Below are 16,141 nucleotides of genomic sequence, written 5' to 3'. Positions count from 1 at the left end.
TGCATATAAAGCGCCTGACGGTGTAGACTCTACTTCATATAATGAACTGTTTAGACTATATTCAACTAATTGATCTTCAGATCATAAACTGTGTAGACTCTATTCAACAAATTGATCTTCAGATCATAAACCGTGTAGACTCTATTCAACTAATTGATCTTCAGATCATAAACTGTGTAGACTCTATTCAACTAATTGATCCTCAGATCATAAACTGTGTAGAATCTATTTAACTAATTGATCTTCAGATCATAAACTGTGTAGACTCTATTCAACTAATTGATCCTCAGATCATAAACTGTGTAGACTCTATTGAACTAATTGATCTTCAGATCATAAACTGTGTAGACTCTATTAAACTAATTGATCTTCAGATCATAAACTGTGTAGACTCTATTCAACAATAGTTGATCTTCAGATCATAAACTGTAAAGACACTATTCTACGAATTGATCTTAAGATCATAAACTGTGTGGACTCTATACAACTAATTGATCTTCAGATCATAAACTGTGTAGACTCTATTCAACTAATTGATCTTCAGATCATAAACCGTGTGGACTCTATACAACTAATTGATCTTCAGATCATAAACTGTGTAGACTCTATTCAACTAATTGATCTTCAGATCATAAACTGTGTGGACTCTATTCAACTAATTGATCTTCAGATCATAAACCGTGTAGACTCTATTCAACTCTATTGGGATTCTATGTTTGTTGTGGGACCTACCATAATTTAAGGGAAAGTTTATGGTTGGTGGAAATTTCAAAAAGTTTGAAACCAAACAAATTTTAATTTGGAAATTCCGCTTAAAGTACAGAGGTGAACAGATGCATGTTGTAAGTCTAGTATCAAAAATGAGGAAAAAATATTGAGAATCATGTTTCTATGATCTGTTGTATCTACTTGTAATTAAACTTAGGTCAAACATAGGTACTTCAGTAAAAATTATGGCTTTTGGAAAAAAATAACAAATTACAGGGCGCTTTGCGTAATAAAGTTGGTCGTTTTAAATTTGTTGTGGTAGCTTACGTATATGACCTCAGGGAAAGTTCATATAGGTTAAAAACTACAAACTTTGCCCGTAAATAATGTGGAAATTTCATTTTTTAAAATGCGCAAATTTTAACAGAAAAATCTGTTTACTATATTTACAAGGTAAAATGGCAGCCTAGGGGGCCACGGTGTACAAAGCTAAAATGGTTATTATAGAGAACGGGTAAAAACCGCTCTGGAAGTCTATTTTTATTAACCTGCCTTGTGGTTATGGTAGTTGCCACAAATGTGGTCCTGATAAATTCAGCCATTTTAACGTTCATTGGATACAGATACCCATACAAAGAAGCAAGGTTTTTATGATATATTTTAATAGAATCACAATGAACACCTCCGAGGAATCGGTTGACTTTTACAACAGGTGGAATAATTTAACTGTCTAAAATTTCTTCTTCATCTCCGAAAAGATTAGCTCGCCAACCCTGTTTTGCCTGGAGGTTAAATTCTTCGCATAAAAGTCGACCTACTCAACCTAGAACATTTCCGTGGATTTCACGAGTTCCCCAATCAAAATTAAAGGAAAATCGGTCAAGGAGTATTTGAGTTGTAATCAGACATCACATCAAAGAAACTGAGCTAGATTATCTACTATATACATAGAGACACTATCCTAAGAAAAAATATCTGCGAAATTATTTCTCTTTGAATCTTTCCTATAATGCATATAATTCTATCAATAGGGAGGTTCTATAAATAGAGATGGGCGCGTTATGCCTTTTATTTCGTTCGTTCAAAGTTCGTTAACTGCGCATTTCGTTCTTTTTTTTCAATCATTAAACAAAATGATATCGTTCGTTCTCAAAATTATCGTTCATTTACCATCTATTTCGATCGTTTTCTCATTGGATGATTGTTCAATAAAAGCGTCCTTTCAGTAAAATCGTTTGTACAGGGAAATTGTTTGTTCAATAAAATCTTTCTTTCAGTATAAGTGTTCGAAAAACTCTTATTTGAAAGGTTTGTACGAAAGAATCGTTCAAAAATCGTTCGTATTATATAAAATCGTTCGTTTTTTCGTATGTTTTTTTGATTAAAGTTGTTCGTCCATTTTTTTCTTTTTCTGAACGACACCATCGTTTACAAAAAAAATTGCGTCTGTTCTCAAAAACGACGCCCATCACTACCTGTAAATGACAAATATTCTCTGTAAAACTACAGAGTGAGTCAAAAAAAAAGTGTGATTTGCGACGCCTGGTGCAAAATTGCATCTTTTTTGTGCAACTCTCCTAAATGGCGTATATTTAACACTTTAGAATATACTAAGAAAAAAGGAACTTAAAAATTTAAATAACTTTTCCTAAAAAATTAGAACAGAACTTGAAAATTGCGAATTTTCTTCTTACAATTTTTAGAATATTTTGTGATTCTTTGATTCAATCTTTAAAAATTACAAATTTTCAAAAATATTGAAAAAACACCATACAGGAGAGTTGCACGGTACAATTTTGCACCGGGCGCCGCAAATCACACTTTTTTTAATCATCCTGGATATAGCTTAATTAGTTTATTTGCCCGTGACAGTTGAATCCACGTCGTAGGCGTAGCTAACAGTTTCCTGGGGGGGGGGGGGTAGGTAAATTTATAGAATCCAACCTAGGCAATATAGAACCCCATTCATGATTTATATTAAATATAGTTTAAATATGTTAATTTCGCTGGATTAAGTGAAAAATATGTTACTAGTACGCTATTGCAATAAATTATCGAATTTTTGGTAAAACTTATCTTTGTTACTTTGATTACAGTGATTGAATTAAATGAGGCACGAAGCGCCAAAACAAATGTTCATATTTTTCCTTTCTTGATAATCATTGAAATGGAGAATGGAGATTAAGATACTAGAAGGATATACTTATAAGCCAAAGAGTCTAAAGGGGGTGGAATTACCCCCCAGGAGTCTAAGGGAGGGGGGGATTAATAAAACCTTATCTAAGCCTATGATCCACGTGCAGGATATTCTACTAGTATTTGATGTGAAGAATCCCCCATCTCGTTGTGTCTTTCTTTGAAAAAGAGTCTTTTTAAACTTCCTTAAAGGGACTGTAAGCGTAATTTAAAGTCACCCTCTATGGAAAGATGGCAATGCCCGATTTACAACGGTAACCTTAAAAGCTTTGTCTGTTCAAGAATGAATTAGATATCCATGTTTTTGTTTCTTTAAACTGTTTATTTTCATTTGCGATTTCTCTGTGAAAGTGACTTGCGCATTTCTTGCTTTTAAGATCAGAAATGGAGAGATTATTAGAGTTAAACACTTTTCAAGTAATAAAATCTTCCAAATTTTAGATCAGATTAAAGTTTCAAGGGTACCATTGTAAATCGGACATTACCATCTTTGCATCAAGGTTCAATTGAAGTTACGGTTACAGTCCCCTTATTGTGTTAAGGTTGGTTTATGAATGTAAGTTCTGGCTTGAAGGTGTCATTATACCCATCGTTGGAGGCATTGGAGTTATAGGTAATTATATTAATTAAACCTTTCCTGGGTAATTATACTAATTAGACCTTTCCTAGGTAAATATACTAATCACACCTTTCTTGGGTAATTAGTCTGATTAAACCTTTCCTGGGTAATTATAATAATTAGATCTTTCTTAGCTAATTATACTAATAAGACCTTTCCTGGTTATTTATACTAATTAGACCTTTCCTGGGTAATTATACTAATTAGACCTTTCCTAGGTAATTATAATAATTAGACCTTTCCTGGTTTATTATAGTAATTAGATCTTTCCTTGGTAATTATACTAATTACACCTTTCCTGGGTAAATATACTAATTTGACCTTTCCTGGGTAATTATAATAATTAGGCCTTCCCTGGGTAAATTAGACCTTTCCTAGGTAATTATACTAATTAGACCTATCCTAGATAAGTATGCTAATTAAAACTATCTTGGCTAATTATGCAAAGACCTTTGTATTTATACTAATTAGATCTTTAATGAAACTGGTTATTATTACTTTCTTCGTAATTACACGTACATAATATGTAATTAGGCTTTTCTTGGAACCTCTTCTAATTAAAAGCTTTTAAAATTCATTGCTTATTAAGATTTTCTTCTATACATATTATTTCTTCTTGTCTTACCTCTCCTCTCCTTTTAAACACTTGTATCCTTTAAAAAATACATGGACAGTCTAAACTCACCCTCTACAATTTACAAAGAACTTCCAACAATCAATAATTATTGTAATAATGCTATGCCTATATGTTGTTAAAAGTATGAAAAAATGTGTCAGGACTGATTCTAAAACCTGTACTTGGAAAACTAATGGATGGGGGATCATAATGTATTTAAGCAATCACACTGAACTAGACATGATGGAGAAGGTCAATTTATGCAACATTACTGTCACAGCTTTCCTCTTGGCTTATTTCGATTTGATTTTATGCTCATTTACAAGAAATCAAATTTATCCGACTTGATGAAATTTTGAACATTTCTGTTCTATTTAATAAGAAAAGCTATAATTGCTATTGTATTCTTATAGACCAATGATATATCTCTGTTTATATTTTGCTTTCAGGAAACAGTGTTATGTTCTATATTCTACTCATCCATGATCTTGGTCTGAAACCACTCTTCAGGTAAAATTCAATTTATCAGATTTAAAGGGACTCTTCAGGTAAAATTCAATTTATCAGATTTAAAGGGAATGTTCAGGTATATCCAAAATATCAGATTTAAAGGGAATGTTCAGGTATAATCCAAAATATTAGATTTAAAGGGAATGTTCAGGTATATCCAAAATATCAGTTTTAAGGGGAATGTTCAGGTATATTCAAAATATCAGTTTTAAAGGGAAGGTTCAGGTATATCCAAAATATCAGTTTTAAAGGGAATGTTCAGGTATATCCAAAATATCAGATTTAAAGGGAATGTTCAGGTATATTCCAAAATATCAGATTTAAAGGGAATGTTCAGGTATATCCAAAATATCAGTTTTAAAGGGAATGTTCAGGTATAATCCAAAATATCAGATTTAAAGGGAATGTTCAGGTATACCCAAAATATTAGATTTAAAGGGAATGTTCAAGTATATCCAAAATATTAGATTTAAAGGGAATGTTCAGGTATATCCAAAATATAAAATTTAATTGTTGAATTCTGACATTTTCCTAAAAACCACAAGCAACTGCTTTTAAGAAGAGAATTCTAGCTTTTACAGAAAAGGCTCCGAAATAAATTTAACTATGTTATATATTACAGTGCATAACTTGTGATTACGCTGTTAAAGACCCAATTCTAATCTAAAATGAAGAAATATACCTTAGTTGCAATAGAGACTCTGTACTGTTTACTGCGAGATAGTAATCTATCCCTGTTCTGCTAAACAGGTTGAGGATCATGGCTTTTTGATTTGGCATTCATTATTAAGAGCTTCTGATTAATATTGATAGCTAACGAGATCACTACCAGTGGTAGTGGTATTATATTTAACAGGAAGCCACGTGGATTGTGTCCTAGTTGAGACATTGTTAAGTACCAGAGGAGTGCAGCCGTGTGGATTGTGCCAATTGATTTGGCATTGATTGTTACGAGCTTCTGATTGATATTGATAGCTAACAAGATTGCGCCCTGTGGTAGTGGCGTTGATAGACCACGGGAGTGTAGCTGTGTGGACTGTGTCCTAGTTAAGACATTGATAAGTATCACAGGATTGTAGCCATGTGTTGACATTGATAGTCAAAAGAACCTGAGTTGTACTTGGATAGATACTTGTTCGGGAAACCGTTATGGAGTAGGGCATTTACTACATGATAGAGTGATGAAATTAATATGAATTTATTAATGTATTTTTTTTCCTATTTCCGCAATTGTAAAAAATGTTATATTTACCTGTTTAAAGGTAACAAAGGAATAGCTTTAGGATTACACGTATTTTGGAGCTATCAGATATCATATGTGTAAGATTTGTATATGATAAAATGAATGCATGTTTTTAAAACTAAACTGGAAAAATTGGATATGAAACCCACCCAAAAACTTAGTCAGATTGGTCACCTTGGCCCAAAGAGTAGGGCTGGGCACGTTCCAACTTTTTCTAGTCATTTAATTAATGGTTAGTTCCAACCATTAAAAAAGAAAAATTTCAGGTATTTTAATTTTTTAATGAATTAGAGGATTAAAATATTTTAATTTTATGATTCAAAAACAGGAATAAATTCAACTTAGTCTGAGAAACAGAATTATTCAAAGATTTTAAATAGTATAGAAAAAATATGTCAAGATTCCTGGATTCTTAATTTTTAGATATTACACTCCGATGTTTACAGTGTGCATACATTGCCATAAAAAGCATAAATTAATTTACATTTTCATGATGAACCTTTATTTAATCCTCTTTATTCTGTATCTGATGTAATCCTCCAAGAGAACTTTTAAAAATCCTCTTACAATACATGTACATTGTACACATATGCACGTACTGTACATTAGAGGAGGTCATCAATAAACTTTATAAATTAGTAGAGCAAATCAATTAAAGATAAAACATCTATATATATACTTTGCTTGTAAGGGTGTTTGTATCCAATAATGTTAAAACTGGAAAACCAATCGAGCCTCAACATTCTGAGGTAACTCACATGACCCCAGGGAAGGCTTATGGCTGGTTAAAGTTGAAATATGTACCAGAAAAAAAGTAAAAATTTATTATTTTTAAAAACAATAAATATTTAGGGAGCTGATTATGTCCCTCCTAGTGTCAGACTCACTTTGTGTCATACTCAGGTATTATTATTATTATTATTATTATTTTTATTATGTTCAGTATTGTCCTGTTCTCTCTACCCCGTCTGTTCCCCACAGTGTATTCTCTAATAATTGCTCCTCGGCTGGTTCCTATCCTTCTTCCTCTAGGTATATTATTAGACGATCTAACATTTTTTGGGAAATATCTCACAATTTTAACCCAAATAAAGAATTTGAACTGCATCGCTGAACATAGAAACATTTATTAAAATTTCCAACTTACCCAATTATTTTTCATAAATCGCGCGCTAATTCTTTAAACTTGGCCTCCGCTATTTTTATTAGAATTAAGATAGGGTAATGTGATACATGTTCCTAGTTTCACTTTTCAAGGCCTCCTCATTAAAAATATTAGACCTTTAATGGTTTGGGTGCAAAGTAGTTTTAAAGAAAAAACTCTTCTGAAAATTGTTTAAAAATAATTTATTCATTTTTGACAAAAATTGACATGCGATACATACATGTTTCTATATTTATTTTTCTAGGGCTTTTTAAATATGTAGCTTTAGCTCAAATAGCTCAAATAATAAACAAGTACCTAACTATTTTTTAATTTTTTTTGTGACACCGACCTGCCGTTTCACTGTCATCTATTCTACCTAATCCGATCAATGCAACCCAATATTAACGCCTTCAGGTTGCAAAGATTAGCATATTTATGGCTAAGATTCTAAACCTTTCCGCGAATATTTTAACTATTCCCCCTGGAAAATATCACTAGCTGCCCCTAGTCATTACATCTATGCATATATGGTAGATATAAAATAAATATATATATATTGAATTATATTATTTGTAGATGAGATAGCGTTAACGGTGTCTATCTATGTTACTGTGGGGGTTGCTATAGAGAGATGGTTTAGCGTCTGTAAACCACATACACAGGTAGGCGGGGAACAATTTCAGGGATTGTGGGCGAGGAACCATTAAAAGGATTGGAGGCTGGGAACCATTTAAGGGATTGTAGGCGGTGAACTATTTAAGGGATTGTAAGCGGGGAACCATTAAAGGGATTGAAGGCAGAAAACCATTAAATGGATTGTAGACGGGGAACCATTAAATGGATTGTAGACGTGGAACCATTAAATGGATTGTAGACGTGGAACCATTAAATGGATTGTAGACGTGGAACCATTAAATGGATTGTAGACGGGGAACCATTAAATGGTTGTAGACGAAGAACCATTAAATGGATTGTAGACGAAGAACCATTAAATGGATGTAGACGTGGAACCATTAAATTGATTGTAGACGTGGAACCATAAAATGGATTGTAGATGTGGAACCATTAAATTGATTGTAGACGTGGAACCATAAAATGGATTGTAGATGTGGAACCATTAAATTGATTGTAGACGTGGAACCATAAAATGGATTGTAGATGTGGAACCATTAAATGGATGTAGACGGGGAACCATTAATAGGATTATAGACGGGTAACCATTAAATGGATTGTAGACGTGAAACCATTAAATGGATTGTAGACAAAGAACCATTAAATGGATTGTAGACGAAGAACCATTAAAAGGATTTGTCTTTTTATATTTTGATCATAATGATAGGATTTGTTTTATCAATGTGATTTACTTTTTCCATCTTCAATCTTCTTTCTCGGACGTGTTGTAAAAATCGTATAAATGATTAAAACAAAAATATATTTTTTCCACCATTCATTTTACATCTACATATTTATATCAGATATATACAAGCAAAGTATCTACATGTATATATATATATATTTAATGTATTAATGTTTCATTCATGTTCACTTAGGATATTAGAAAACCTTTTAGTATGTTAATATCTAATGTTCCAAGAAATGCCACTTATAGTGATCTCGATATCCAATGTGGGTGTCACTTTTTTCGTAATTGTTCAATTAAAGGTATCCCCATGCAGTATTAAAACCGTCAATTCATATCGAAGGAATGAAATTATTCTTCACAAAATGGAGATGAATGTTTAATTTAGATACACAACGCAATTAGTTCTGAGATCAGAGATCAAGCGGTCACTATTAACAATATTCACACAAAAGTGTAATAAATACAGTTTGAACATTCCTATATAAATTGCGTTGTACAGGGTATGTAAAGCTAACTAATCCTTAAATATGCAAAACTTGTAGCTTCATATTGTGATTAGCTTAACTACGATAATATATAACTGCGCTAATATTGGAAATATTAAAAATAATATAAAAACTTAACATGTAAGATATTTGCAAATCCACAATAGTTGGTTGTGACTCTGCTTTGATTACGGTGTTAGAAGCAATTTGGTCCTTGTTGAAACAGACGAGCTGAGATCTTGCCTGGGCATTTGGCATTGATCGATTAAGAGCTTAATTGTTTGATAGCTACGCTTGTGTCCCTGTGTGACATTCAGAGCCGAGTAGATCGTACCTATTGGTTTGGCATTGATCGATTAAGAGCTTAATTGTTTGATAGCTACGCTTGTGTCCCTGTGTGACATTCAGAGCCGAGTAGATCGTACCTATTGGTTTGGCATTGATCGGTTAAGAGCTTAATTGTTTGATAGCTACGCTTGTGTCCCTGTGTGACATTCAGAGCCGAGTAGATCGTACCTATTGGTTTGGCATTGATCGGTTAAGAGTTTGTGTTTTGATTGACATTTATATCTGACGAGTTGTGCCTGGATTGACAGCTCCAGACGAAGATTAATTAAACGATCAAGATTAAGAACATCCCATTTAAAAGATCCCAGCTCTGGCCTCTAACTATTTCCATTTGTTAGGTTATTTTTTTGGTACAAACTCACAAAAAAAAACATTTTTTGTACGTCATAATTTACATATTTACAGTGAAAAAATGCAACAGGAATTAGATTAAAACTTAAAAAAAATACCTATAAATTAACTTTAAATATACAGAAATCTTGAGACATAACTTAATTTCGAAACGAATGAATTTGTTCATCAAAACTTAAAAATTCAAAAATCAAAAAATATGAAATGGAGATATTTTGTCTTTAAGAAATTGGGAATTTTGTAATTAAAAAATATTGCTCTAAATTCGTTGGAATATATCGGATAATACTTTTAAAAAATGTTAAAAATTTAATATATTTTAAACTAAACAACATGTACTAATTGGAATCATTCTTGATATTTTAGAGAATGTAATTCTAAATTTTGAATTTTCTAAAAATCACTTTTTTAAAATTTCAACTTGGAATCATCCAAAATATTTCTTTATTATTTTTTTTAATGTCTGAGGAAGGAAATACTCAAAATTTTTTGCTAGAATCAAATATAAACACGCAAAAAACCTGTTTCCTTTTCTCCTAGTCAGAGATTTCCATTTCTGAAATCAAAGAAATTCCAAGAAATCCTCTGAAATATTTGTAGAAATCCTTCAAGTATTCTTGAATATTCTAGATGATGGAGAATGCTGGACTCATCATAATATCAAGCATTATAACCGGAGCTTTCATTCTTAATATATCCAGGTAGAGACTTTAATCCTTTTTCATTTATTCATATATAAGTTGAATTCTAACTTTCTTTATGGTCCAAAAATTAAATGTGTCCAAAAAATTTAGGAAAAAAATTGTAAAAAAAATGATCAGCTAGATTAGAAAAATGCTTCATAATAAAGCCCAAAATATCCTATCATGACGCAAAAATATATCACATTTAGCACTCATGATATTCTCAGTTTAAAATCCTCGACCTAGCATTGTACCAAAAAAGTTAAATACGTCGGAATTTCCTGTTTAACGTTTGATAGTGAAAAACTTTCAATTTAAGTCTAGTTATGATGATTGGATTCTATAAAGGAACAGAGTTCTTACCACAAAGTCAAGTTTTTTTTAAATCCCTTCATAGTTGCAACCTGATTGTGTAATCTTTTGATATATTTAACTTAGATTGTTAGATATAAAAAAAAAATTATATCAAAGGTCTATGACATTGGGTTACAAAGATAAATCAGATTTATCGACAAGACCTCAGTTCGTTTCTGGCTCGGAGTTTGTGGGGTCCAGAAATGAGGGTGCGAAGCGCCCTGAGTGAAAATGAGTACATATTATGTAACTTACTTTTTTTCAAATATACTTTCCTTCTATTCACATCAACAAAACAAACTAGATCCATTTGAATTGAAGTTTGGAAAATAAAATTGTTTTACTTTCATCTTGATCAAAGCTAGCCATTGAAACTTCTTTTTGTAGCACAAGCTCGTAGGAGTTCAATCAAATTGGTTAAAGAAATGGTATTGAAATTGAAATTGAAAATGAAATTAAATAGAACATTAATATATCAAATGAACTTTTTTTTTTTTACTAAAGCTGTACATTTTTCAAAATCTAAGCATAATTTACCAAAAATATATAAATAAGAAGGTATTCAGTAAAAAAATGTTCTTAGATTTTCTTTTAATAATGCCATAGAAATTTATTTATTAGTTTAAAATCAAATGAATTGTTGAGAGCAAACCGGATTTTTAGAAAATAGAAAAATATTAAATATATCTTGCAAGCTAATAAAATTCTGAATTATAATTTTTCACGTTGGATGAGGCTCCTTATTATATTTGGTCTTGCAAAAAAAGAAAGCTGAAAACATTGAGAGAGCGTCTTAAGTACTTTATTTAAAATAAACAAAACTAATAAATAAGGATTAGCATGTTGCCCTAAAACTCTCAGGTATTATGAGTAAAACTTTATATCTAACAGAATAAGTTTAAATTGTCTTGCATAAAGTCTCTCAAAAAGTTAATTATCCAAATGAAAGAGAATAAAATGATGTCAATTTTTGTCGATGACACGTTAATTTCAATCTATATATATACTTTGCTTGTCTGTCTGTTGGTATCTAATAAACGTCAAAAAAGCTAAACTAAAAGAGTTTATGTGTAGTTCTCATTGTTTGTGTTTTAAACTCCCCGCCATAGCAACAGCTGGGTCAGCTGGTATCAGGCTAGGAGAGAGAGAGTCACAGAGATGTGTTGTTGCTAGCAGGGTTAGGGGGAGACTGATATAAACGTGAAAAAAGCTAAACTGATCGTGCCCAAATGTTGTGGTGGATTTCAAATGTCCCCAGGGGATTGCTCAAATTTCTTAAATTTGCCTTTAACAAAATTCGATTTTCATTAAATTTAAAAAATCCACAATTTTTTTATAAATTTTTTGAGTTTTTCAATATGTGCAAAGAAAAAATATTCAAAAATGAAAAAGATAATAGTTTAATATATTCCTATTCTCACCTAGGATTTCTGATTCCCTAACTGACTTATGAAATAAAATTGAATTGAAATGAAATGAAATTTTCTGCTGCACAGCTTCAACCCATTTACGGAAAAATATAAAAGAAGCTAAATATTCTAGCAGAGGGAGGCCAATTATCAGTCTTTCTTTTACATCTAAACTTTCAGAATATCTGGGAATTTGTTAGAAAAGTTTGTATAAAACTTTTGTAATCACAAGGTCAAGCTAAATTGGTCTTGAAGAAAATCTCCGCTATTTTTACGGTTTTCGAAAGTCTTGCAATCCACGGCAATTTAGCTTTTGTGACTTGTACGATTTTATGACCTCGTAGCTCCTCCAGTTTTGAATTTCGCACCAGTATGTGGAAACCAAAGTTATCTGGTTACTATCTGGTTACTATCTGGTTACTATCTGGTTACTATCTGGTTACTATCTGGTTACTATCTGGTTACTATCTGGTTACTATCTGGCTACTATCTGGTTACTATCTGGTTACTATCTGGCTACTACATGGTTACTATCTGGTTACTATCTGGTTACTATCAGGTTACTATCTGGTTACTATTCAGAAATTTTTTCTTTTTCATGAATCTTCAATAATAGGAAAAATTTACATTCCTTTGTAAATAGCTGGTTTTACTGCATGGGCCTGCATAGTTTATAATTTTTAGATTAGTGATATTCAATTAAATTTGTTGCATACAAAAAAAAGCTTTTTTATTAAGGAATTGATAACTGAAATTTAATATGAGGAAAAAAATTAATAAACCGTTCGTGAACATAAGGATATTTTAAATAAAATCATGATAAAAGTAAGAAGAAGGGCCAGTAACATTAATCTATATATAAATTTGGCTTGTCTGTTTTTATTTGTCTTTTTGTTTGCATCCAATAAACGTCAAAACGGCTGAACCGATCGGGCCCAACTTTTTGTGGGACATCACGTGACCACAGGGAAGGTTTATGAATGATAAAATAAAAAAATAAAGGTTTTTAATTTTGTAAAAAAATTTTAAATTCTTGAAAATCCTCGATTTTTTTTTCAAATCTGCAAAAAAATTTTCTTCTTTGTTTTAAAATGTAAACAAAAAGAACATGTTCACAATTTAAATAGAAGATGTGCGCGAAGCGCCCTAAAAGCCTAGTTTCCAATACGTTTGTAATAGTTGTATCTATTCTTTTTCAATTATTTTCAACTAGGGTAACAGATTTGCATGCTTGATAAAAGCAAACTTCTACAGAATACAATTTAAATCTAAACGAATCAACCTGTTGTCATTGCTAAGTATGCTTTCATGGAGCTTCTCGCCCATTTCAATTATGAACATATTCTCTTTGAATACATAGTAAAAAAATAAATTCTTGGATTTTAAAATTTATTGACAATCAAATTTTGTTGGATGCTAATTTTTGAAATTTTGATCATCCATAAACCTTCCCTGGGGCACGTGAAGTCCCACACAAAAGTTTAGGCCAGATCGGTTCTACCGTTTTGACGTTTATGGGATAAAAAACGGACAAACAAACAGATATAGAATTGTGTTTTACTGTAATAATAGAACCATTTCACTTGATTAGTTGATAAGTTATTACAATTTTGCAAAAAATTACACTTTTTTAAAAGTGTGTTGAAAAACATTTACAAAATAAACCAATTATAACAAATCATCTTCAAAAAAGTTCTATTGTTAGCAGTTTTCTTCTTTATAAAGTTCTGCTGAGTTGATGAGGAAAAACTTTTTTTGTAAAAAAAAAAAACTTAAAACTTGTTCAGGTTTCTTAATATATATAATTTGTACACTCTGTATATTTTGATCATCAGAAAAAAAATAATAAAATCCGTAAGCCAAGAAACTTCGAAAAGCAATAATTTCAAGTGACCCTCCAAGCACAGATGGCAAAGGTCAATTTTGCGATGATACCCTTACTGTCCCTTTTATAGTCTGATTAATTTAGTTCATGTCTGTGGCAATAACTGTTTGGCTGGTATGTCTGTTAATTTGTCCATTAAACGTCAAAAAAACAAACATTAAGAGATATTTAAAAAGTATTTAATAAAAGGGCGGCCAGCACACGCACCTCTGACCCTTTAGTAAAAGTAAATTTAACCTAAAGTCTGACCGCGTCAATCTTATTGCACCGGCTAGCCCTATGAGTGTCTGCTTTATTTACCCAATGTCCGGGCGATACAGTACAAACTGGGACCGGAAAGGTTGACCCAGCTCGGAAATTCAAATGTACTACGGCTGCCCGTGAGGAAAGTGAACACAGATATTAAACAATAGTTTTAACCTCAACATTATAGTTTTAACCTCAACATTATAGTTTTAACCTCAACATTATAGTTTTAACCTCAACATTATAGTTTTAACCTCAATATTGTTCCAGGTTTTTCGAATACGAAGTTGTTTCCCACAAGTATACTAGAGAAGAGTTGGATGGAAACAAAACATTTCATTATTATCTTCCCCAACCTACACACCTTAGAACAGATCCAACATACTCAAAGGTATATATTGGTGTTAATCATTTTAGTTAGATGTAATAAAACTTTCAACATTTCAAAACTGTATTCTGTTATAGCTTTTATTGAACGTTGCAATATTTGTATCCTAAAATATTATATAAATATATGAAAAATAATCATTACATCACGTTTGTCATTGGATCGTTTTTTGTCGCTGTTCTTATTTTTGACCTGAAGAAGATATGTTCTAAAATCGAAAAAAAACTAAATTAAAGGGAGTGACCGGCTATGTACGGTAGTTGAACTGAGTATGCAGTGTTGTGGAAAGCGTCTTTCGGGTTCATTTAAAGATCTGTAAATCCTGAGTTTTCAGAATTAGTTTTTTTAAATCATTGAATAACGTCGACATAAAATGTAAAAAAAGTTCTACAATAAACTACAGACGTTATGTTTAGGAACATGTTGAGAAAATAAAAATTAATCTTATCATCGAAAAGAAGTAATCTTGTTCAATTATAAGTTTCTATATTCTCATTATTCTGGTTTCTCATTATTGACAAAGATTTTCAATGATTTTATTCGCAGATTTGAAGAAATCCGCGAATAAATTCAATAAAAATTAGAAATTCAATATAATAATGAAAACGAAATAATCGATTTTAGCATTGATTTATTGACATATTTCTTTTGAGAAATATGTTCCTAACCATCTAATTAGACTACTGTATAATTTTTATTTTATTTTTCGTTGTCGTTATTTAATGATGAAAAAAAACTAATTCTGAGAACGTATCCATCCCCCAAAGTAGGAATTTTGAACGTCGAATTTGCGCTCAAACTCGGAATTTACGGACCTTTAAAAAGTTTAATATGTCTCAAATGAATCCGAAAGAGGTTTTCCACAACACTGCATGCTCAGTTCAACTACCTTGCATAGCCGGTCACTCCCTTTAATGCACAGAACTCACTAGTCACTACTCAAAGGTCAGGAATATCTTTCAGATAAAAGGAATTGTTCAGATATCTAAATGAAATTACAAAGGAATTGTTCAGATATCTAAATGAAATAACAAAGGAATTGTTCAGATATCTAAATGACATTACAAAGGAATTGAGTTTTTGCAGCAAACTCAAATTTTTGAATCCCCATATCTGTGCAACCAAATGGTTTAAACCTTTAATAGTTCAAACTTTAAATATTTATTCTAACAGAATTCGTAGTTTGAAATATCTAAGGTTTACGAGATATTATAGGATTAGAAAATTAGAGTTTATGGCAAAAACTCAATTCCTTTTATACCTATTTTATTAATTCACTATATTACATATATCAACCCTTTGCAGGTTTCCACTATTGTATCTCTATTTGTTCTCCACCTTCTCCCCCTCTGTTCTTTAGTCATTCTCTATAAAACCATCTACAAAGCAATAAGGTAAACTAAATAATGGTGCTAGTGGAGTTGGCAAAAATAGAGTTAAATTATGAGTCTTAATCCAGAAAGGAATGGAGGGGAGGGGGGGGGCTAGTTTTTCTATATAGTGCTTTTAAACTAAATAATGGTGCTAGTGGAGTTGGCAAATTAGGGTTAAATTATGAGTCATAATCAAGAAAGGAATGGAGGGGAGGGG

At 31.5% G+C, this 16,141-nt stretch overlaps 1 protein-coding gene across 1 annotated transcript in view; it reads left to right on the top strand.

Moving 5' to 3' along the window:
- The first annotated feature begins 1,365 nt into the window (after positions 1–1,365).
- Positions 1,366–16,141, top strand: part of LOC111714167 (FMRFamide receptor) — a 21,353-nt gene continuing 6,577 nt past the window's right edge. Inside the window, exons 1-9 of the mRNA XM_023489220.1 lie at positions 1,366–1,420; positions 3,447–3,517; positions 4,589–4,649; positions 6,745–6,795; positions 6,836–6,924; positions 7,616–7,701; positions 10,217–10,287; positions 14,434–14,554; positions 15,857–15,945. Of these exons, the coding sequence (XP_023344988.1) occupies positions 1,383–1,420; positions 3,447–3,517; positions 4,589–4,649; positions 6,745–6,795; positions 6,836–6,924; positions 7,616–7,701; positions 10,217–10,287; positions 14,434–14,554; positions 15,857–15,945 (677 nt within the window). The 5' untranslated portion in view covers positions 1,366–1,382. The remainder of the gene's footprint in view (positions 1,421–3,446; positions 3,518–4,588; positions 4,650–6,744; positions 6,796–6,835; positions 6,925–7,615; positions 7,702–10,216; positions 10,288–14,433; positions 14,555–15,856; positions 15,946–16,141) is intronic.

The sequence above is a fragment of the Eurytemora carolleeae genome, unplaced genomic scaffold (assembly GCF_000591075.1).
Source record: "Eurytemora carolleeae unplaced genomic scaffold, Eaff_2.0 scaffold149, whole genome shotgun sequence".
Classification (NCBI taxonomy): domain Eukaryota; kingdom Metazoa; phylum Arthropoda; class Copepoda; order Calanoida; family Temoridae; genus Eurytemora; species Eurytemora carolleeae.
Note: the sequence above shows the minus strand (reverse complement) of the source record. Positions and strands in the feature narration are given on the sequence as shown.